This window comes from Psittacula echo, assembly GCF_963264785.1.
Source record: "Psittacula echo genome assembly, chromosome: 10".
Taxonomy (NCBI): Eukaryota; Metazoa; Chordata; class Aves; order Psittaciformes; family Psittacidae; genus Psittacula; species Psittacula echo.
The window spans coordinates 13,684,249-13,709,143 of NC_137741.1; the positions used below are offsets into that span (position 1 = coordinate 13,684,249).

The following is a 24,895-nucleotide window of genomic DNA, read 5'->3' on the forward strand; positions in this document are numbered from 1 at the left end:
CAAGCAGAAATATGTGGTTTCGTCAGTCTCCACTGGCATGTTTTACCCGCTCCTCTCTCATCTCTTCCCCAACTATGTGCCATGGGTTAGCATGTTCAACACAGATCCCAAAAAGCATGATCAAACATCACAGAAGCTTTAGGATAAATTCTTACTGTCCAGTTATGTTTCCCAGCATCTAAGTAATAATTCAAATATACTCTTTCTATCTTAGATTTTCAACCAACCTTTAAATTGTCATTAGGTGTTTGTGAGCAGCTAGTTACACTAGCTAGCACTAGTTACACTAGGAGAAAAAAAGTGTTTGGACAACTTAGAGGCTGGTAAAAGCAACAATCCTTGATGGCCTTCAGACCTAGAACTCCCCTTTCCAGAGGCAGCACATAAATTAATCTGTCACAGGGGTGCTTGATAAAACCAGTACCTTGTAAGCCAGGTCAAACCTTGCTTAGTAACAGCATCAGTGAGCAAGTCAACTGGCGAGGAGCTGGTGATCACAGAACGTACACTGATCGCAGGGGAAGGCTTGTCTGTCACATGTGGCCACTCTAGCTACAGTAAGGTTTCATTTTGAACAGCAACAACAACAAAACGCTACACCTCTGGAGGAGGCTGGCGAGGTGCCTGCGGTGAGCAGTCAGTAGTCCGTCCCACGGGGCAGTGCTGGCAGCCAGAAGGCAGAGCAGTGTGTCCTCATAATTTCATTTTCTTCACCACAGGAATTGGCAGTGCTTGATAGATTTTAGCCGAGTCCTCATTAGTGACCAGCTTCACCCATACCGGGCGGAAGCTGCCTTTGAAGCCAACAAAAGCCATTTTTTCTGCAAATCAAGGCATATAGATTAGGGATGTGTCAGGGCTGCATCAGAAAACCACCTGTGTGTATGGCTACAGCCAACAGCTGGATGGGAGCAGATGCGCAGGAGCACACACGAACTTTGCCAGTTACACATTCCCCAGGTATTATACTTTCCTAATGAAGCTTAATTAAAATTTTATTTACGTGTTATATGCTTCCCTTAATTAACAATGTGTGGTACATAGCAGAGGAGAAAGCAAGCATGAAAAAACCCTTCCTAGCAAGCAGCTTGAGCTATCTGTTGAAGGTGTCATTATTGGCATGGTGGTTATACTCAAAACCTGCTTGGGAAAGGTTAGGGGATGATAAGGGACAGGACAACCAGCAAGACCTATGTTAGCAAGTAAAGCACACACACACACAGAGGAGGACAGTGTGCCAAAAGCTCACAGTTACGAGCTGATCATAGCAACATACACATAAAGCAATATTTTAGTGCAATATGTGATGCTTTGAAATCGCTATGCTTTGTGCCATCAAGTCAGAATTTTGTTTCAAGAGAAAACCAGCTAAAAATAAGTTTGGAAAAGTAAAAAATTGTTGTTTGGGGCATTTAGGAGGAAAGAAGTCCAATATTCCTATTACTAAAATGCCTTTTTATTTAAAATAAATCTCGAAAATCTAACACCTGAATTCTTTACTTATAAGAACAACTGCCAGAGCACTTTTTCCATCTACAGCATTAAACTGAGCGCTGTTATCCAAAGTGGCAGTAGGTACAACCTTACCGAATAAATAAATGACTGGTCCCAGGATGTTTGAGCACATGCTGATAGAAACAAGCAAGGCAAAGTTTAGAAGCAGAAAAGAGGTCCCCTTGCTGGAACCATGGGAGGGAAACAGATCAAAGGGGTTTAGAACTGCAGTTTTGAAAAGTGGTTACCTTTTAACCTAAACCCCTCTTCTGCTCCGAGTTTTTCCAGTACTTTAGTCCATGGTCCTCTTGAAATGAATCTTCCTTTAGATGTCACCAGCACGATGGAGCTGAAAGAAACAAAGCCATTTATAAAGAGATGAAGAGTCACAACACATTCCTTGCTTGTCTGCCTTGAGCAGCGGTAACTCCTGCCTGTGTGACTCAAAGACACCCACAAACTACAGTGGTTTCTGCTTTAATGGCTTTTGACAATGCTTCCCAACAGTTTAGTCATACAAACCCATTAGAAACTAAAGAATTCCCTTTTTTTAAAAAAAAAAAAGAAAAAATCCAACTGTTTTCTAGAACTACTTAAATGTTTCCAACCAACAATTCCATCCTGCTTTGCTCAGAAATGAACACGCTCTCCTTCAGATGCTCTTTGTAAGTCTCAAGCAATCTCTTGTTCTTTCAGCAGCAGCAGATTAAACATGAAGAAATTAACTTCTTTAAGACTTTTGCTGGCCTGATGCTTTTCCTTCATTTTCATTGAGCTTTGGCTTACAAAATTTATTATTGTTATTATTTTATTATAATTATTATTACTAATACTTATTACTGCCTTACTTGCATGTACTGTATTTCACTTCAAAATTCTTAGGGTTCTCTACAAATACCAAGTGATAAACAAAAACCACAGGGTAGTGCGTCAAGCTAATGCAAATCTGTAATTGCTTGGGTAAGACTTAGTAATATGCTTCATTCTAGATGGATAGAATAAAACTCCAAATTACAAATTAAGAGATAATCATGTGAGACTTTTTTGGGGGGAGCACAAGATACTCAGTGAAGTTAAGCTCACTACTTCCTACGAAATACATAAACACCTCCAATGAGTAGTTCAAAGGCCATGGAGGAAGAGCTACACTCCAGTGAGTGCAGCGGAAGTTTTGCTGTTAAGTTCAGTTAAGTCATCTTTGCTCACCTCCTAGTTAAAGCTGCATGACAGTTACTGAGCAAACAGTTGCTTAGATGAATTATTTTGTTCCACCTTGCAGGGTTTCCATGAACAAAACTTCCCTGACTCAAATGGCATTTGCAGTCTTACAGAATGAGAGCCTTGCTGGGTCTGCTTTTCAGCTTCACAGTGGACACAAGTCACTATATTTAATTAGGCAAGAACTCCTGCAGAGCTCAAGGCCTGAGCGCAGCAGTTACCTCTTAACACCTCAGCTGGAACTAGAACTGTTCAGGGGTAAAAGCAATGGGTGGTGGCAGAGGAAGAAAAGAAGCAAAAGAGTTAAGAGTCACCAAGACTTTTCCTAGAATAAACCTGAGGTGTTAAAATGCTCCTGTGATTACAAGAGCAGCAGGCTGGTTTTGACTACTTTGCAAATGCTGAATCACCTCTTTTTGATTCCTTCAGTTCACTAAAATTCAGTTCACTAAAATCCTTCAGTTCACTGTTAAGCCTTTCCTGCTATGGAAGTTTAAAATAAATTCACCAGATGTTTTGGGTTTTTATCCCTGAGAAACTCATCAGAATAATGGATTTATTAAAAAAAAAAAAAAAAGAATTTGGCCCACAGATTGCTGCTCAAATGACTGAAAAGGCCTGTCCTTGCTAGAAACACCTCGCATCCCCAAATCCATACATCTGAATGTTGCTTTAGCAGTCTCTTCACAGCAGGCTGGTGGGGCCCTTTCCCCTCTGTTAGCACCACCTCTGTACAGTCCATGCTCCGCATGGCACTGGGAAAGGTGACAAGAGGCTGCTGGTTGTACAGTCCTCCACATCTGAATCCGAACAACACTTTCATCCAGCAAATGGATGAAAGATATTTCATGGCTGTAGCTGAAGCTCATCCCTGATCAAATTGGAAAAGCCTGCAGGGATTGATCTGGGAAAGCTTTTGGTGAAAGAACAGTAATTTATGGGTTCAGCCAAAGACATAGCCGAGCGAGACCTGAGAGGTGCTGATCATATTGGGTCAATTTCCAGTCTTAATCCTAATCCTATTCTAACACTAATCCAGAGAAGACAATGAGGCTCAGAAGGACTTGAATACACCTAAACACTAATTACAATTCAATCTTCTACAGTAAGAAAGAAGACAGGAGCTGGATTTAGCCAGAATTGAGACGGGATTTTTGCAAAGGGGAGGCTGGTCTCTCTGAAAAGCCCTTTGATACTTTTTATGAAAGAAAAGTGAGCAACTACCATGCTTTCCTGCAGTAGCTACTCAGTGTGGGTTCTGCAATCTTCAGAATTACTTAAGACAGAAGACACACATCTGTGTCCACCTGTGTGGCACTACGCTGAAACTTCCCCAAGCCTCTAGAATAAATACCAGAGCAATATCCTCCTGATCTGCCCACAGCTATTTCAGATAATTCATCAACAAAGCAATCATACTGGTATTACATGTTATGTATAAAACCAGATTTAATAACAACGAAATATATTCATTTCCCAATAGCACTCAACAAACAAATACAAGAACAACCCCTTTGGTTAAATGGCTTTTGATGTTGTTCTCATTCCAGCGTGTGAAGCCGCTGTCCTCCAGGATGCAGGAACATGTGCTGGCTACTTGCCACCCACTTGCAAAACTCTGTATTTCTGGCTCCCCAAACTTAAATAATAAAAGCATCCAGCCCTTAGGTCTGGGCAGCGAACATGTGCAACGAGGAATGTATTTTATTAGTGGAATTTTCTGTGATTTGAGAGAGCATGCAGGCAATAGAAATATGTAAACTGTGCACATCTGTCCCAATAAGCACTTGGTGAATTTAAGTCTGCATTTGTCTATAACCCACAACATAAATGTAGGTCTGCAGTTTATTAATCAAATGTACGTCTGCGGTTTATCTAGGCTTGATCAGTTCCTAAATCACAGATTCTTCTGCCTGACTGCCCACCTCACATTTGGACTCTATTGGAGTTGGCAGGTACAAAAGGACATTGTTAGCCCGGTCAGTCTGGCCCATGTTGGGTGACAAAAAATAGGAAAAAGATGAGTATTGTACAGCATTCTTGTACATTGCACCTTAGTAACACCAGGTTATTTACTCACTGATCTTTGATGTTGTTGACATAATTTTCCATCTGTGCTGGGATTCCTTGCAGAATTGAGTTTTTGAATGTTACTCGGTCAACAACTTTTCCATGATGCCCATCAATCACAACCAGTTGGATACCTTCATCAGTGAGGAAAAACCTGACACCGTCAACCTGCACGGAGAAAAAATGTTCCTGATCTATCACAGTTACACAATTGCAAACAACCACCTGCAAGTAACAGTGATAGACCTGAGTCACAGGACTGCTCTTTATATCAAATGGCAGAATTCCAGAGCTTTGAGGTCAAGCTGTCCTGCATTTTTAATAGCAAGGGGAAGTTACAGCCATATCTGGTCTTTTGCAAAATACAAAGCAGAAGTGATGTGAATCTAACTATCCATGGTAACTTTGTAAGCAGGTTTTCCATAACAACGAAGCAAGTATCTTAGAATTTTGTCCCACACAGTTCACTAAGAGGAGCTGCTCACCTCAATGTATGCAAAGTCATCCTTTAGGTGGAAGTACTGCTTCTTATAAGTTTCTATTTTCACCTCTAGTAGGTGGTCCTTAGTCTTCTGTTTACAAAGAAAAAGAGAGAAAAGAGTTTTTCTGGTGAGGATGTCCATTACTATCCATTACTTGAATGTTGCTTTTCAGAAAGCATTTTAAACCCTGAAATTCAATCAACAAGAAAGCTACATAATAAGCCCTGACTTGCCAAATTACATTGCTAATGAGACTGGGCACCACAGTAACCTCTCTGCTCATCCTGTCATCATTTAAATTGTTTTACCAAGTGGCACTGTATAAGTGATTCTCACTTTTCAGAGCTGACACATAACTCTCACAGGCTTTGCTGTACATTTCTGCTCAAAGGGTGACAAGTGAAAAGAAAAAGAAGCCAAACCAGATAGACAAATATCGCCCTCCCTTCCCCAGAACCAGACTGTACTGGATATAAGAAACAGTGTTGTGCATTACATGAATGAGACACTCAGCTATGCTGTCCCCTCTCTGACACTGCTGGTCTTATAGCCTGGAGGAACTGGAGGCCAGGCAAGGAACCTTTTTGCAATCCAGGATTACATTCCCTGGACCAACCTGTCTTCCAGCTCATCACTTTTGACCCTGCGCTTTTAAACACAGCACATCAGAACAGAGCCTCAAAAGACTAAGTATCCAACTCCAACCAAAGTCTTGGCTGGTTCTGCCCTTTGAGGAGCTGTGCTCTTTGCACATGCAAGAGTCTGTTTCATACTCTTTCACATGCCTGAACCATTTCAGAAAATTAGGCATAGGTTATCCTGAACCTGGTACAAAGTCCTTCTATGTCTGTGGGCACAATATGTGCCAGAACTACAGATATACACTGGCAATAATTCTGTGATAAGAAATTAACTACTTTACCAGCTGTGCACTAGAGAGCTTCTTAGGCATTGGCACTTCCACTATTGGTGTCTCAATGTACTTGGGATAGGCCATGGCTTCACAGTCGCTGATGCCAGCCGTCTTTGGGATCACAGCTTTGATCCTTATTCGTTCACAGCCCTTGACAGAGCAGAAAGCAAATTTCTCCTTCTCATTTTGAGCTTTAAGTTTCAGAAACAGCAGCCTGCAGGTAGGAGAGAAAAGACAGAAGCATCCTTGAGACTTCTGTGCAAAACATTACCAACTCCCAGTTTTGGTGACTCTTTACTAATGCCCTGCAATAATGTGCATTGCAAACCCTCAGTGCCAACATCCACATTTTATAGTTCTCAACATGCTACATGCAAGTAAAAGGGGGCACACATCTCAGACATGGTTTGGGGAGGTCACGGAACTTAAGACGGAAGTGACACCTGAACTCCCCTTGTAATTATATGTTTATGTAGAAGTAAATGTCTTGTATTTGAGGTCTGTCTTTCTTTCCCATCATTTTAATTCTTTAAAAGAAAATAACAGGCTTCACACTCTTAGATTCTGTGCATCCCTGTGATGGTGTTTATAAATCATTGCTGTTCAAAACAGAAAGGGTTGGGTGTGTTTCCAGCTCGGTTTCACGGTCTGCACTTTGCTTTTGCCTTTTTTTGTAATTCTTATTCAAAGAATTGGCAGAGCATTTCCCAGAGTAACCGGCGCTGCAGCACAAGCTGTGAACGACTGGCAGCCATGCAAGTCCCAGGAAAATTAAGCACTGGTCGCATTCCCAGAAAGACTTTTTGGTTTTGTTGTGCTCCCTATTAATGGCATTAGACAAGCAGCTCATGATTCCAACAGCTTTCCCATAGCAGTGTGCACATTGGCAAGGCCTGCTTCCTTACCCAGTGTCCTCATCCCAATAGTAATATCCTTTGCTAGGATATCTGTGCTCCAGTTTCTCCATTTGAGAGGTTCTGTAGAAGGTTCCAGTTTTGTATGTTTTCTTCAAGAGACGATTGTGGATGTCTGAGAGAATGGAAAATGTTGTCCCTTTAGGATAGCAAAACCCTACTTGGATCCAGTCGTTCCTAAAAATAGCAAAGACCCACATTATAACAAGTCCACACATGACTATTATTTTCCTGAAGCATGCTAGAAGCCAAACTACATAATTCACTCTGAAATGTAACTTAATTTTTTTCCTGGCCAGTTAAAATTTTAATGGTTTGGGATGAATCTATGCAATGTAAATTAGACATAACAGCCATGGGTTGGACCTGCCCCTGACTCCTACACCTGTGACTTTCATGCACCAGGAATGAATTAGCTCTAGGCTTCTAAAAATGAACCGTGTTATCTCGCAGGGCTTCCCAGGGGAGGAAACAGGAATCTGGGATGTCAAATGGAAAGACGGTGAACTCAATGGACTTCCTGGAACAAGCATGTTCATTCTGGAAGAGCTCATGAGGTGATAACCTCACCCATTAAAAATGTGCAGTTACATTACTGGGCTGGAATGTTGGAATTTGGTCAGATCACTCACTTGTTGAAGTTGATGAGCCATACGGCCAGCTCTTCAGGGGCTGTCTTGTCCCAGTGGATGGTGTAGCCTTTCCTCAGAGTTATAACTGGCTGATACTGCTGGTAATGAGTGCTTTTGCTCAAAGCCCCTTCCAAGTAGAGTGGGTGATTGTGGTAGTCATTTTTAATTATTTTCATTTTCAGGTTGGCTGGTTTGTAGGCTTGGATGTATATCTAGATGAAAAAACACATCACCAAGGGAATGAACTACAGCAAAGCATTAAAGGCGCACCCACTCCATAGATGTAAACTGGTGCAAAGCCTGTGGCTTCAGCAGTGACCTGCATGCTGTACACTTAGATTCAATTTTTTAGGCTCCCTTTTCAACAAAGCAAACTGTTTTCAGAAAAATAAGAATCATAGAATCATAGAATAGTTAGGGTTGGAAAGGACCTTAAGACCATCTAGTTCCAACCCCCCTGCCATGGGCAGGGACACCTCACATTAAACCATGCCACCCAAGGCTTCGTCTAACCTGGCCTTGAACACCGCCAGGGATGGAGCATTCACAGCTTCCCTGGGCAACCCATTCCAGTGCCTCACCACCCTCTCAGTAAAGAATTTCTTCCTTATATCCAATCTGAACTTCCCCTGTTTAAGTTTGAACCCGTTACCCCTTGTCCTGTCACTACAGTCCCTGATGAATAGTCCTTCCCCAGCATCCCTATAGCCCCCCTTCAGATACTAGAAAGCCGCTATGAGGTCTCCACGCAGCCTTCTCTTCTCCAGGCTGAACAGCCCCAACTTTCTCAGCCTATCTTCATAAGGGAGGTGCTCCAGTCCCCTGATTATCCTCAAAAGAAGGATCTTTTCCTTATCCACTGAGTTGCAGAGTGTGGGCCAGTCAAAGAGGCCTGCAGTAGGGCTGAAGTATTTCAGTGTTAGTGGCAACCCTCAGCAGCAGGGCAGCATCTGCCTCAGACATCTGACTTCTGATGAACAGAGACCCTTATGTCTGGATTTCAGAAGCATGAAAACCAGCTCAGTGGTTAGAAATTGGCTTTAGTGGCACTACACAGGGAAAAAACCCAACAGTTGCAATACCCAAGACAAAAACAGGCACTACTCAGAGGAAAGTGAGGACTCTCAAGGCAGCAGCATTCGGAGCCTGTGTGGTAGGAAGAATGGTTAGGTGGTTACACAACAGGATGAAAGATCATGACAGCCAAAGTCTAATTTTGACTGCTCAGCACATTTCCCACCACACTGTGGGCAACACTTCCCTCCTTAAATTAAGGAAAAATAACTAGCCGACAGCCCATAGATTTATGAATATTAATCTGTTAATGCTCATGGAGCTCTTAAGGGAGTTCAGACAGAAGTTGTTAGAGCTGTTAGCAGTCAAGGCCAAAGCATCTGAAAATTTACCACAGTATCCTCATGTTCAAAACCACCTGTGCAGACAAATAAACACTGAGCACCCTGAAGAAAGGCCATTTCTAAAGGTTAAGCTTTACAGTTCCAAGGAATTTAAAATAAAGGGATAACAATACCTGCAAGATAAGCAGCTTTACCTGTGCAAAGTGTCCACTGCAGATGGAACCTCTCCAGTCGGGCACGTCAATGCAGTCAGGGTGCTTGATTAACCAGTTATCTTCTTTTATCAAGTATGAGCCTGGGTACTCTGATACAGAGCCATCCACATCATGAAAAACTGATGTTTTATCACCGTCCATATCCAGATCATTGAACCAGGGGCCGGGTTCTCCAAAGAAGACCCTTGAGGTAATCTAAGCAAAACAGCGAAATGCATTTACATTTCCACAAAGGAATTCATCACTTAGAGTACACAGCAAAGGATCGCTATGGTCACTAGAGTGGCTCAAAGGACCCTTTTTTTGACTTTATTTGGCACAGAAAAGTAGCTTGGACAAGAAATAGTGTTGAGTTTCTGTGTCAAACTGCGCATGAAGAAATCTGTGTACGCACTAACATCACCACTCTTTAAATGGCCACAGATTCTGGATGCTCAGCTTTAAGACACTGTAAGCTTGATGTTCAATGGCTCAACCCCATGACTCCAGATAAAGCTGGGGTTGTAACTCCTCTGAGATAGCACTTACGTGGTAATAAAACTACGAAATTCTGAAACTGACCATCCAAAGATGGAAGCACCAAAATAATTTTCAGCTCAGCTGAGCTGGTCTTGTCAGTTGGCTGGAACATCAGTGCCATTTGGTACAGGCATATTAGGATTGTCTCTGCCTGCATGCTGTCTCTTTGTTAAGCCTTAAGTCAGTGTAGAGCTGGGTCACATGCTTAAAAGGTGTGTTTGATTTGTCAGACAGAGCAGACACAGATTTCCCTTCTGACTATGTGGGAAAGGGTAAAATAAACAGGATTTCAGCCTCAGCTATGAGGTTTGTGTTAAAATTCTGGAGGAAGGTTCAGGAAAGGGGGTGATTTCACTAGAGCCACTTCACACATTGTCTCCCAATATATTTTTAAGGTTCTAAAGCCACATAAACCCACACTGATTCTGGGAATAATCAGTAACCTCCCGTGGGAAATGGCTGCTCAAGCAACTTCTGAGTGGTATTTTTATCCAGCATAAATAAATGTCATGTCACCAGCCTGCCTGGTGCAATGTGAGAGAAGGACCAACCAACACTTCTAGGGGAATTTTGCCTTTCCCATCCCATTTGGCACAGGGATTGCTAGTCAGCACTTTTCCTGACATCCAAGCAAGTCTGCTAAGTTTTGAAAGTTAGGCAGCCCAAATCATTTCAGGCCCAACCACATGTATTTGTTTATTTGTTTGCAATGTTTGGCAGTTGGATATAACAGCTGCTAGAGGTGAACCTCAGCAAACCAGTTAGGACAAATCTGTGCAATCAAATACAAAAACAACTCAAAAGCACAGACCCCAGGACAGGTTCAGACCAGCACCCAGAAGTTCATATTGTAATTCAAAGTTTGGCAGACCCTTTTTGGCTGGGCTCTGCTCTCATTTATGTCTGCAGAACTGGAGTCCATGGAATTACCCTGGTGTGCAGGGCTGCAGAATTACCCTGTATCGGCTCAGTTTCACTGGCTGTTATCAAAAATCAGTATTTTCTGCTTCTAGGTGAGTTAGACCTTCCATAAGAGACTTCATTTTGTTGTTGTTTTAATATTATACTGCTGTTGAAAATAAAGGTTCAGATTCTTCTCCCTGTTTCACAGTTTCTGAGACATACAGAAATGGAAATTATTTTCACTTGAATGTCATTATTATTTCATTTGAAACTGATGCCTACTTCTGGTTTACTGCAAACCTGTCAGAGAATTGGATTTTCCTGTTATTTCATCCATCCAATATTCTCTTTCTGAGCTGTACCCTCTTTGTTAAACTTCTGCTAAAGACAATGAGAAGCCTTTTGAAGATCTTGTGTTTCCTCCTAAAGGCTGGTACTCCCTTTTTTGCCCACAATCCCATTTCCAAGCCAAGGGGAAAAGGCCTTTCTGAGAAGGATAACTCACAGGGACGTCTTCAAAATGAATGTCGGTGACGTTATTGTTGGGACAGCTCTGCCAGGCGTTGTTGAGGCGGAAGGCCAGGGCGCTGGTGTGCCGGCCATCCAGGGCAGCGAATTTTCGGAACGTGCAGTTCTGGACATTGATGGGTCCATCGTAGAACTGAATCCCTCGAATGGGAAAATCTCTAAAATGCATTTGGAGGAGACAGAGAGACATGGTCATGACACAATAGCATAAGGATGAGAACGTATTCTAGACATGTACAGTCCCACAGCACTTGTTTCTCAGCTGCTTTCACTTTTCACATCCCTTAGGATTACTCCTGAGTTCATGCTTTGGAAGAGGAGGGATTTCCCTCCTTTTTAGGTCTGTAAAGTCCTCTTATCCTTGCAAGTTCAGATCAAGTTTTCTCATGTCTGAACAGATCATCTTTATTTGTTCTCTGCTTCTCCAGGGAAGGAACTTAAAGCAATGCCAAAGCATTGACCTAAAAATGAATAAAGTCATGTCTGCTATCAGAAATGAGTTCTGCAGCAGTGAAACCTGAAACTCATCAGAGCCGCTCAGACTCCTTGGGCTGAGTAATGGCAGGGCTAAAAGAAGTCCCATCACATCTTTCAAAGGAACTTGGAGAGAAACAGTGCAGCTCAGCTGCAATAAAAAATAGATTTGAAAAGAAGAAAAGGTCTTACAATCTATAGGGTTGAAAAGAGATGAAGGGGCAGACTAATGTACCTTTATTAACAGCCTTTTCTGTTATCATCTGCAAGGTAAAGAGGACACCATTTTTTACACTAAGTGAATGAGATGCTTAAACTCCTTAAGAGGCTATGATAAGATGTTTCACATTTCACTCATGATAAATAAATTTCATCCCTTCCTCATATGAATGTCTTCCCTTAGACAGGACCTGCCTCCTCCTGTTCATTTGTTCTGTCTGCGTTTCTATACACAACACACAAGATGAGATACATGAAGGATATTAGAAGAAGAGCTGTAGCAGATGGGGTTTTCATTATTAGTGTAGTTAATAATAAGCCTGCTGTATCATTGACAAGCAAGCTGAGGCATATAATACATCAGGAAAATACCAGCATATCTGGCTGCTCACTCTAGGGCTGCTGTTAGGATAACTGTGTTTTTAGGAATAACAACAAAACATTATTGCACTTGCAACTCAATCTGTAGGACTAAACTCTAGGAAGAGGCTACACACGAAGTTCACTGGCCATTTCAAGACTGTTTAACAAAGGCATCAAATTCCTGTAAGTACAGCAGCAATAGTAACAGCAGCTCTGAGGACATTTGTGACCACATCTGGGGCAGTTCAAACCCAGGGAAGGGCTTCTATGATCCCTCCTGGCAGCTGGCTTGCCTGGAGACTGCCACATTGCTCAACCACTGCTGACCACATATACAGAAGTGCCCAGCTAGCACACAGTCTTATTGCTGTCTTCTCAACTCTGTTTGTAAAGGGGAGGGGGAAGGAAAGAGGAGTTTGATGCTGTCTTGGCAGCCTGCATGTATGTACCTGCCAGCAGCAGCTGCACAGTGAGGATTTTGGGATCGGGAGACATGAAACCAAATCCTTTCTGTGTAATGGTTATTAAACTGAACAGCACTGAAGAAACCACATGGGGCTGGAGCTTGCACTGAGAGTGGGAATAGTAAGTGTTTTGATGTGCTGAGCTGAACTTACGGGCCAATGGGCAGGGTCCTTCCTCTGTGATCCAGACCTCCAGGTCCCCAGATCTCGTTATCCATTGTCTCAGTGCCCAGGTTTCCACTCTCACCAACAAACAGGCTGTTCTTGATTTCTTGCTTTGAGCCATCATCATGAGGGAAAGTCCCACCACTGTGAGGGAAGGGCTGGGGGTGAAGAGGGTGCTCACATCATCCCACCAGCCATGCCCCAGGCTGCAGCACATCCTGCACCACACTTACCTTGCCAAGGTCAGGCCAATGCCATTGTCAGCAAATCTGCAAAGAGAAGAGAGATGCTTCAGAAGAGGTTTGGGTTTGGTTTGGTTTATCATGTCAAACTAAAATAGCTAAAGCAATGAGGTGGAGGACAGCAGGGCTGAATTACTGAGCACTGCTCATGGGGGAACTCAGGCTTTTCCAGGTTTGTTCTCTGGTTGTGGAAGATCTCTTTTGGCACAACTTGCAGTATACACAGATCACATAAAGCAGCAGATGTGCACCTGACTGCTGCTGAAGTTAAGCCAGTGATTACTGGGCATAGTTTACTTGTCTCATAAAGCTTTTTCCCTGTGTCTAATGACCATGTTCTTTTCACTTTTAGGTAAAATATCATGCTTATCTTTCACTCCAGCTAGCTTTTATTATTTAATAGTGCTTTGCCTTAAACACACTTCTGTGTTCCCATGTTCATGTATCACATACTGCTTCCATACAAAAAACTTTACAATGGGAACTGTTAGACAAACAGACAGCTTGGCTTCTCTTTAATCAACAGGACATAGAGATCAGATCTTACTCAAAAAAAAACCAAAAAAAAACCAAAAAACCAAACAAAAACAAACAAACAAACAAAAAAACCCAAACAAAACCAGAAAAAAGATTAAAATGTTTTTCTATTTTGCTGAAATTCTAAGCTTTTAGATGAGCTAAATCACAACTGTTGGTCCACGACTCCTGCTTATAGGAAGCTTACAATTAGTAGGATAGTTTGAGTCATTCTTGATGGTATCTTCACATCGGTGACACGTCTAACACTGATCAGCAAAAACATCAGTGGAGACCTGCCCCAGAGCAAACCCAGCTTTGTCCTGCTTCTGTCTGTAGGTGGCAGCCCTTCCCACGGTATCGCCTTGCCTTTTCCAGCCGCAACGGCACGCACAGTACTTCATATACTGCATGCCACATTAATATTTGGTTTGCTAATATAATATGTAAGTCTTTGTAGCAATAGGAATGGAAGCTCCTGTGGCTATAAAGATAATTACAGTTTGATGATGCTTCCTGGAATTCACATACACTTGCAGGTTTCCTGCTGGAAACCGAAAAAGTACTAGGTCTTTTAGCAACCTCCATATGCTGCATTTGCCCCATGAGCAATGTAAATGTCTTAATGACATGAGTGTGACCTGTAAGGCAACAGTTGCTGGCCATGGAGTGGGCTAGATACTTGTGGTACATAAGTTCAGCAAAAGCACAAACTGTATTACTCAGTATTGAATTTCTGACTGTTCTGCTACAGCCTCATTCTTGCCAACCCGACCGGTTGCTAGAGCCAGCTATGCTGCTGGTTGCTTTAAGAGGTCTGGGTCACTCGAAGGTAAGGCAGCTATGGCCGGGAACTGGACACCAGATAACAGCATGACAGCTATTTCTACTACAGTTACCACAATATGCCTCGTAAAGTAGCTTTTTCCTTTTCCTCCTTCTTCATTGAGGTTGATACCAAGAGCCTGGCTCAGCAAAAGAAACTGTAGAAGATCATCTGTTTTCAAGTGGAAAACAAGTATCTGCTCTGGCCAGCGCAGGAAATGGCCTTCAGAGAGCACAACAGGCACTTGCCCAGACTCTCTCCCTTGCTGCTGTGATGCATAGTTTTATGTCTGCTTTGTCAGTACTTGCTTATTCAGCATAAGAGTAAGCCACATAAAACTGATCTGTGACCAGGCCCAGCCAGAGAAGGTGATGGATTTTGCTGCTTTCTTTTCAAAGCACCTCGTTTCCCTGTATAAAAAATAGGTTTTATTTTTAGTTATTTTTATCTGTGTGTATGTGACTATTTTTAGATGCTGGTCAGCATCACACAGAGAAACAATCTGGGGGATCTTTAGTTGAGACAAAGCAGGTTTTGTTTGTGTAAAATAGTGCCTGTGTTTATTTAACGTTTCATCTGTATTTCAATCTTAGCCATATGAAAGGTGCAAAGTGATATAAATAGCTTGAACCACAGCTATGCTCATCATAAACACCAGGCTGAACTCTGAGAGTTGAAATAAGGCAAAACTCACTGGCAGTTGTCCAGCCACACATCTCCACCCCGCAGCCAGGCCCCGTGATCCTGGTTCTTGTAGGCAATAAAGCGCTCAATTATTGCAGGTTCCCTGGGCTTCAAAGGATCAGCATCTTTGTGTGGGCTGTATCTGTAACCAGAAGCAGAGAAGGGTTGGCAAGGGAAGGGGGCCTTGCTCGGTGCACGGCCCCACTAAACATCTGGTTTATGCTAACTCTGCAGCAGCTCTGGGACAACAGTCCATCCAAGTAGCATGTCTAGTCCAGCAGTCATGGCCAGACCCAACTGCCAAGGGAAGAACGGTCCAGGCAAGGCAGTTGTAAAGACCCACTCCAAGTTTCCTTTCACCTTTCCATTATTGTATTGCTGATATATTGCTGAAAGCATGGAAAGTTTATTACTGCTCCCAAAAGTCTAAGATTATTTTTTTTTTAATCCCTGTTATCCTTTAGCATATTCCTGTTATTTAGAAAAATATCCTTTCGTTTTCCCTTTTGAACATTCTTATCTCCTAATCTTGGCTGTACTGTGGCAATGAATACTACTGCCAAATTTTCCTTGCAGTGGAAAGGAATTAAAACATCAGGAGCATATGTCCTTTACTATTCCCACTATACATTACCCAGGACACACGTACAAGATTTATTAACTCTGAAGTTCCCAAGTATGATGAAAAATAGTTGGCCTGATACAGGAAAAAAAGAAGACACCAGCAGAAACCACAGCAATGTGTGCCCTCAGCTGCTGCCTGTCAGCCACTGCTTGGGCCACATGATCTGCCCAAGGATCTAGCTCACTATGATGATCCTGAGGTCAGCTGTCTGAGCTCAGCACGTCCTGAGGCACAGCTCTCCCTTTTGCTACTGAAGGAGCATCTTCCATCATACTACATAGCTTAGAAAACCTGACAGATGTATATCCAACTCAGTGCTAGAAATGGATGGTCCAGAGATTAAAATTCATGCCTCACCAATGAGTAGCAAGGCCAAGCTGTCAGATCACTTACAGATATTCAATAGCACTTTGCTTTGCTTAATAAGCCATCATATCAATCTAAAACTGAGCATCAGGCTGATAGTGTTCCAGTAAATGAATATTGCTTTGGCAGTTTAATCACTGTGAATTTGCTTTCAGGAAAGATTTAGTATCAGCCCTTGTGAATTCCCCAGACATTGTTAAATACAGATTTTGAGATGGATTCCAGTTTCATTCACATCCATGTAGAACTGGAGGAAAAGTACAGGGAATAGAACTTGACTCAGACATTTAATGCAGAATGCAGAATAATCTCTCAAACTCTGTCCAGTCAACCTCCAAGTTTGCCCCAGCCAACTCAGCTATTTGATCTTTCAGTCTTGACACATGAAAAGTGGAAAATGACATAAATAATCAAAGGTGCAGCTTGTGCTGGTGTGTAATCCCTGAGCATAAACATGACTGCATTATGAATTGCTTGGCTTCCCAGGGTCATTCCTGCCCTTGTATGGCAAGGGACAAATTGCCTTTTGTAATCACTTTGCCTGTGGCAGCAGGCAGTTTCCCAAGCTATATGGAAAAGCAGCATCGAGCTTCCCAAGAGAACTTGCAGAGCACAAACTGATCTTAGTAAGTTATTTTTTTAGCAGTTACTTTTATCATTGAATTAACAATTTCAAATAATTGAGCATTAAAATAATGTAAGTAATAGTCACTTTTGAACACCTTTTAGCTTCAGCTACTAGGCAGGACACTGGGGTGGTGTTGATCATGGGATAATTGATATTTGAGCTGCTGACTGGGTTCTGCTGGGGAGGAGGACTGATCCCACCCCTGCAGTGCTTGCTCAGTGCATGACTAAAGCAGTCTGGGTAACCCACACCCCAGAGATGAAGAAGAGGAAAGGAAAAAGCTGCCATTCTTCCCTGCTGAGCAGAGATTTTCAGAGGGTTTCTCTTCCCTACATGGTTTCTTCTGTCAAAAAACCCAGTCGTGGGGAAATGCAGGTTGGGTGCAACTTGAGGTTATTGGTCTGTCAGGAAAGAAAACTATGAAACTTGAGAATATTTAAGTCCTTTTCTCTCCCTGGAATTGGCAACTAAGTTAAAAGCCAGAGACAACCTCTAATGAGATAAAAGGGTGCAAGCACAGTCCTTATGCTATTACACTTGCCTGCAAGAAGCCCCCTGCTTCCATCAGCCTCCTCAATAGCATCAGCTTCAGAGAAAGAGGAGGGATTCCCAGAAACCACCAGATCATGGTAGGTATGCCGATATGATATATTCTATAGAGAGGCTTCCAGTATTTCTAAAGAACTCCATTATGCCACACAGAGGCTGTGCACAGCACGAGGGATAAAGCATCACTCTGTGTTTTTAGCTATAACTATTACTACAGTGGCAGATTTGGAACTAGACAGAAATTTGAAATCAAAGTATGAGCTGCATTACATAAGCACACCCTGTTAAAGCAGGTTCTGAAACAATAAAGAAAATCAATAGCATTCCCAGGAAATACTTTTATTTCTTATTCCTAGAAGTTCTTATTCCTAGAAGTTCTTGCAGCAAGTTCTGTCCCATTGGGACAAAAGTTAGTGGAACACCTTAGAGCAGATGTATCATCCATGCCAGCTCAGCTAGAGCTAAAGAGGAAGGACAAACTGGAAGCATGTGGATGCTGCAGGTTCCTTAGGAATGGGAATAGAGAAAATGAAGTTAGAAAGTGGCAAATCTAAGTGAAGACCTTTCCTCAATAAAAGCCACCCCAGAGGCATTGCCATGATTCTTGTCAGCTTTCTTTGGGGCAATTTCACAGCTTTCAGTCAGTGTTATAGAAAAGCCTTTTCCAAACCAAAAGGTTTGTTTTCTGTGCAAAACACTTTACCTTCCAGAAATCAGTGTCAGGATAGGTCTCTTATCCTTGGCGGAGGCTGGAGTAGTTTTAACGCCATTATCGATGATCATTCCAGCCTAAAAGAGAAATGCAATATTACAGTATATTTATATATTCTACAATTCTTTCCATCTCCAGGCTCTACCTCCAACTGTTCTAAGCTGAAGTAACTCTCATGAGCCTAATAACTGCTTCTGCAGCCTCAAGCACTCCACAACACTTCCACACAGCCCCACTACATGGCACGCTATGGGTAAATAAGTAAAGTGAAGGCAATTAGACACAGTGACCTGTATTTATCTCTCCAGAAGCTGTTCAGTTAATTGCTAACATTGGCAGTTGAGGTCTATAATTAGACAAGCTGCCAATAGATGCTCCTGGAGGCACTATTTTAGGAGTGCAGAAGCAGAGGAGCAGCCTGAGCAGAGGGAAGAACCTCTCTGAATGCCCAAGAGCCAAGTGAAGCAGGTGCTGGCCAACTCTGAGAGCTCCTGTGCCAGCACGCAAGCTGCTTTATCTGCAGACACAAACAGGCCTGCAGTAACTTTCAGTCAAACAGAAAGCACAGGCATTAATCGCCTGCAGACCCAAAGAGCTGAAGCGAGAAGATGGTGTTTATTTCGAGGGCAGTGTTCCCATTGCGTGCAGACTCACCCGGTAGTTGGAATGTGCACGGTTGTTGAAGAATTTCCCCATCGGCATGTGCTCCGAGTAGCCGGGGGAATACATCCCTGCCGATGGCCCTGTTGGCACATGGTGTAGAACAAACCAAAAGCCTGTTTCCTGAGAAAGAAAACAGATATCTGAGACTTTGCTTGAACTTCTTCGCTGGTCTACATGAGCCCAAGGAATTGTCAGCAAAGCCATAAGACGTAAGCCAGAAGATTTCAGGACAAATCACAGCTAGCAGCATTGACCTGTGTAACTATACGCAGCAAAGTGTTTGACACGCACATACATTCACATTCACAGCCTCACATCTCCAAGGGGCCTTAAGTTAAGCTTTGACATCTATATTGAAGCTATAAGCAAGAATTTTAAATACTTACACACATACACTGATATCTTCCTATCACTGCATAGGATCTTAAAAATCAGATAATTTTTATTCAGTTGCCTAAAAATGTGTCTAGGAGACCAAATCCAGGTATTCAGATTTGGAAGTTTGGGAAAAATCGTATCTCTTTGCTTAAGGCTTATTAAGCTTGTTTATTTGTCTGAGTAGGAAAATAAAGGCTCCTGATGTGATTGAGAATTCCTGTGGAATTGGCATTAGCGCTGATTGAAATTTCAGGGCACCATTACTGTACTGCCATCGGCAGAATCACTGCCAAAGACTTCACTGGGACTCCGCAGTCACATTTATTTCATTTATTCAGGCTGCACATTGTGCAAAGGATGGGAACTTTTGTTAAAGTCATGCAGCTCTAGAAACAGCAAGTGACAAGAAGTGTGGAGCAAAAGGAAAAGTGTTGTTTTTCATTGGGGGCAACAGCCACATTAATATCTGTCTCGATTGAGCAGCATTTCAAAAATGCCTGTGTCACAGAAGCAGGTTTTATTCCAGCAAGAGCCTTCCAGGGCTGTAACCAGTCGGGGTTGTTCCCAAATAAAGAACTTCTGCACTCACTTCAGATCCAGCAGCTGCACAGTTTATCAGGTTGTTGTGTGGGTTGGCTATCCAGAAGGTGGATACGGCACTGCAGGTCAGGAAAACAAAACATAACATAAAGATGACACTCTGAGCACACACCAGAGTCACTGATCAACTCCGCCAGCACAGGGCAGATACCTCCTCAGATAAGAAGTCCTGCCTACGAGTCAAAGGGAATGTTGTTTTTCCTTTCTCTTCTCATACCACGTGTCCTCTGCAGTTTGACAGAGAGCATGGCCTTATCTTTTAAAACCCTGAGCATTAAATGAGGAATTTCAACTGCAATTCCAAGCCTGCTATGAAGCTGTCAGATGTCAATCATGTTTTATGATAAGGTAAATATGTTGCACAACTCACAGAAAGGAACTTTGCCCCCAGATAAGCCCTCAGAAACTTATTTAATCAAGAGACCCAACAAATTGCCTCTTAAGGGCTTTCCAAGTGCACCCCAGTACCTGACTTTTCCATGAGTTTCTGTGATTCATTAACTTTATTTGCCACACTCCTGTGCATTGCTTTTGGGACAAAAGGACTCAGTTTGTCTAATGCACACAAAAGACTCTTAATGGAAAGATTCCCATCAAGGAGGAAAGATCAATCCATTACTGTCCATCCTGTGACATACAGTATTTATTAACCAACAAGTATATAACTTTGGGAGAAGAACAGCCAGCACTCACAACCAGCAGACTGGCTCCCTGAATGTCCTGAGGGAGATTTGTCCTTCTGTAGGGGCTGAACTGATGGAACCCGTATGTCTACTTTAACTTTGCTATGAAGGACTTCATGGGGGCTTTAGGCCAACTGATTTTGCTGGCCTAAGGTGAAGTTTTGTTTGTGTGATTTTATCATGAAAACATAGCAATTTTTTTTTTCTATTTTTGGCATGCAACTGACCTAGAAAGAAACATTTTGAGACTATTGAAATTACTCTGGCTGTGTAGGCAAGGGCACGGACATTATATTTCCACAATGACTTGTCTTTCAGCCCAATCCTGCTCCCCAGAGCCATGTGGATTGAGCAGGTTACTGTGTCATTTGGCACAATCTTATTGTCTTAATTTCTGCCAGTGGCTTCCTTCCTGCCTCTTCCAAGCTGACGGAGCCGCAGCTGGTGCTCATCCATCATCCCTGCACTGGGTGCCTTGGCTGCTGCCCCACGGATAGCGTTAGTGTACTCACGCACTTGCATGAGCTCAGTGCAAAACAAGCTATTTTTCTAATCAGACCTCAAATTCCTTTAAATAGCAAAACATGGCAGATCAAAGGACTGTAGGACTTTTTCATTAGATCTCTGCCTATCATTCATTTTTCATATAACAGTCTTCAAGATGACACAAAATACGTCCCTCTGACTATTAAATGGATTATCAATGGAAAATGAGCATAACGATCAACTCTTATTTTATGAATGGAGACATTAAGTGTAAATTATAAACAAACACAGATGTTAAAAAGTGCATTGCATGAATTCATCTCTTTCCCTTGCCAAACTACAAAGCTAAAAATATGTTTCTTTGGACAAAACTCCAGTTTGTTCTGAGGACAGAAGGGTGATACTGAAACAGGCTCAGCAGATTGAGAGTATTTCCAAATAAAAGAAATTCCCTGAAGATATTTCACTGTTAGCCATCAATCAGCTTCTAACTGTCTAATTTTCAGGATGGAAGTCTGGCTCCAAAGAATTTTCACTAACATTTTGTCGATCAGAAATTTATCTCTTCTGGGTTTTGAGTGTTTTTTAAGAATAAATTCCTGGAGAAAAATCTGGACTATGAGCAGAAGCATTCCTGTCTCCCAGCAGCTTCAACACAGCACCAGCGTTCTGTGGTCTCAAGACAAATCTTCACCGTGGAAGACCTCCCATTCTGTTGCACAGGGGTCTTGTCCTCAAGATGATTCACCATCAATTTTAAATTCTTAAAGGCAAGTTTGATGTCCAGCTTTTAAAAGAAAGCACTCTGAGAGCAATGTGGTTCCACAGATCTGCTCCAGACCATTTGCTATGCTTCCTGGACTACAGCTGGGGATCTGGTTGCCTAGCTGCAAAGTACACAGGTTTTACTGTAAGAGTTTAGTGGTCTCTCAAGAAGAGTCAGGGAGATGTGGGAAGAAAAAGAAACCTAATTAATTGCCTGATATGCATCAAAATGAGCAGGTTCCCTGAGCAGCTATTAATTAGCAATGAATAATTTTCCAAGTTTTGCACCTTGATTTTCGTGCAGAAAACCAGCTGGCAAATCATGGAAAGAATGGTTAGAATGGCCTTCAGGAGCTCAGAGAGTCTATACCCTACCTTACAACAGGGTCAACTACAACTACAGTATTTGTGACTGGCATCCTCTAACCTGTGCTTAAAAATTACTGGTAATGAAGAACCCATTAATTCCTCCAAGAAAGAATTCTAATGCTTAATTGTGTGGCCCAGCTGGTTGTTGTTTCTTCTATATTTCACCTGATTTTTTTCTACAAGGCAACAGAGCTGCAAAAAGAACTTGTAAAATCCCTTCTTGTTGCAAATGCTTCTGTAATCCTCATTTAAACTTCAGTTGGCAGATCTGCAAGGACGCTTACAGGAAAGGATCTTGAAAAAAGGGAGATGAAAGGCATTTAGCATTTTTCAAGTTTAATACGGTGTTTGTGGCAAACAGAAGTTTTGAGAAGCTCTCTCAGAAACATTTTAATGAGCTCCTGTATAGACAAATTATTAGAGATCCAATGGGTGTATACAGTCTTTGATCTTTTACTAAATTCCAATTCTGTGCTAAACTGCATTTATTATATCATTTTAGTTTCACTCCACAGTTGGGCAGACTGCCATATGAATGCGTAACTCCAATGCTTTAGCATTAAACAGGAGTCATTCTTCACAAACTCTTCTGAATTATCAGCAGTATTTTCAAAATCAGCTACCATCTGAGATGAGCACAAATGTCAGAACTCAGCCCATTCTGAACTCAGCAACTTTTTGCTGAGCCATTGGGATCAAGTGTCCATAAGGCACAAGGCATCACCATGTCCTTTGAAATAGATTTTCAATATCTGAGGTAGGAACACTCTCAATTGACTTTATGGTAAAAATGAAAATCACACCCTAGGTGTGTAGGCATCCGAACGGCACAAGTATGAAGATCCCAAGCAGACTGCTCTCCCAACTTTTGGGACATGCAGCCCAGACCTCTACAGAGAAGGACTACATAATAAAATACACAGAATGCCATCTTTTATGGCTAAGTCTTGCAAAGAATAGAAAGAGGAAAAGGAAGGCTCCCACTCACCTACAGTCCTGCCTGGGTTTAGGGATGTACCCTGGGTAAGCACCCTCTGTGATCAGCTTGCACATCCTGCTGTCTCGGTCAGAGGGGAGCAGAGTGCTAGGTTTAACAAGCAGTCCGAGGCAGTGATCAAATGTGTTGCGCTCTTCTGGTCCATCCTCTGTAAAGAAGCAGTGGCCCAATGCATCATAACCCACAGCATCCTTCACCTGCATGTACAAAGCAAAGGTCAGCGTTCAGGTTTTGTGCTTCAGCCACTGCATAATAATAAGAAATTTTACAGCAATGGCACATAGGAACTTCAGTACCCTCTTGAACTCAGGGTGTATAAGGAAAACCAAAAGCAAGATCACTCTCTGCTCTTAAAAGCTCATAGTCTAAGCAATAATTCCAACACGTAATTAGCATTTGTCATCACCTAGGAAATGCTTATTCCATTCTTATGTTTGCTTGTGAAATCAGAGACTGTCTTAGCATGAGGCTGGAAAAAACACAGGGTGGGGGGTGAATGGAGGACATTAGATGTTCAAATCACATCTGGGCTCATTCATCTTCATGTAGAGTTACATGGGCAGCACATAAAGTGCATTTGAAAAATGCAGCTGAGCTGAAAAAATATTTTTTCAGGCTATCACAAAGGCAGCAAGTTGTTTTCCAGACAGGCTGGCTTGTTTTAGGTTTGACCTGATCCTTTTCTCCAAGTTGTTGACAGAAGCTTTACTTGACCCTGAGACGTATCAGCTGGCGTTAATGCTGCTCTGGTTTTGGTTTGAATGTTGTTAACATTGGGACACTGTTGTGTTGGGCAGAACAATACCCATCACACCACTGACGGATCTGAGAAAACAATTTCAGGAGCAGATATGTGAATTCAAAGCATAAGGCTAGGACTGGCTGGGAAATAACAGCTGTTGGACACATCGTGTCCAGCAAGTCAGTTAGTGGATATGTCTGGGATACAGAAAATTAATTTCTGGTCTCCACTGGCCAGATGAATGGCTGACACTCCTGGGCTCCTTCCTTGCTCTTCCCATCAGCCATCACCCATCAGCCACCTTGGACTTAGGAAACCTTCCTGGCAAAGGTTAGCCTGACACCTGTGTGCTCCTACAAGTGCTTCTGATGAAACAACAATTACCAAGGGGCAAAAGATAATCTTAAACTGGATAGAAGACCTGTTCTTTATGGTGTCATTGGGAGACCTGGGTGCTCAAGTGCCTGAATTACCTTTGTAAGCTGGCCTGAGATTCCTGAATCATATTCATGCCACATTCTCAAGGCAGGGAGCACCAATTTCAAATAAAATCCCAGGACTAGTGTTGAAATGATTACAAATATGTTTTCACATAAGAAGGAGCACTTTGCTTGCCAAATCTATTACAAGCTTACATCTGCACACACATCTATTATGTATCATCCATGCTCCAGTGTAAATACTCAAATCTCTGAACATCACAGTAAATTAAACACAGCTAAAATGACCTGCAAAGTGGTGCATTCCTTTAAGCGATCTCACTGAAGCTTACTGCTAACTTCACTGATCCAATTAGATGATAACTTTTGCAAGGTTTAGGCTTTTTTATTTAGGTGTAAAATGTATAGACTAGACAGAACTGTCCCTTCTTGGATGAATAAGCTGTTCCAGCCTTGTAATGGTAAAGGTTTACAGGATAGAAGAACATTTCAGGAGAATGTGCTATCTTCAGAGGAAGTTTTCCAGCACATAGAGGAAGTCTTTTAACCACACAGATGTCAGAATTGCACAGAAACTGCCATCAATACCTATTAGCTTTCTCTCACACAACAGTAATACTGGAAAGACACACAAGTAATGGTGCTGCAACATTCAGATGATGGAAACAGTTTCCCTAGAGAAATGTTAGCCAC

At 42.3% G+C, this 24,895-nt stretch overlaps 1 protein-coding gene across 1 annotated transcript in view; it reads right to left on the reverse strand.

Annotated features, from left to right (window-relative positions):
* Window positions 1-693: 693 nt before the first annotated feature.
* The window catches only part of CEMIP (cell migration inducing hyaluronidase 1), a gene marked incomplete at both ends in the record, with an annotated part of 52,103 nt that continues 27,901 nt past the window's right edge, over window positions 694-24,895 (reverse strand). The window contains 16 exons of the mRNA XM_080626596.1: window positions 694-821; window positions 1,743-1,843; window positions 4,793-4,950; window positions 5,268-5,354; window positions 6,187-6,391; window positions 7,083-7,268; window positions 7,724-7,935; window positions 9,276-9,491; window positions 11,224-11,404; window positions 12,920-13,075; window positions 13,165-13,200; window positions 15,210-15,341; window positions 18,071-18,156; window positions 18,734-18,862; window positions 19,710-19,779; window positions 23,012-23,217. Coding sequence (XP_080482722.1) covers window positions 694-821; window positions 1,743-1,843; window positions 4,793-4,950; window positions 5,268-5,354; window positions 6,187-6,391; window positions 7,083-7,268; window positions 7,724-7,935; window positions 9,276-9,491; window positions 11,224-11,404; window positions 12,920-13,075; window positions 13,165-13,200; window positions 15,210-15,341; window positions 18,071-18,156; window positions 18,734-18,862; window positions 19,710-19,779; window positions 23,012-23,217 — 2,289 coding nt within the window. The remainder of the gene's footprint in view (window positions 822-1,742; window positions 1,844-4,792; window positions 4,951-5,267; window positions 5,355-6,186; window positions 6,392-7,082; window positions 7,269-7,723; window positions 7,936-9,275; window positions 9,492-11,223; window positions 11,405-12,919; window positions 13,076-13,164; window positions 13,201-15,209; window positions 15,342-18,070; window positions 18,157-18,733; window positions 18,863-19,709; window positions 19,780-23,011; window positions 23,218-24,895) is intronic.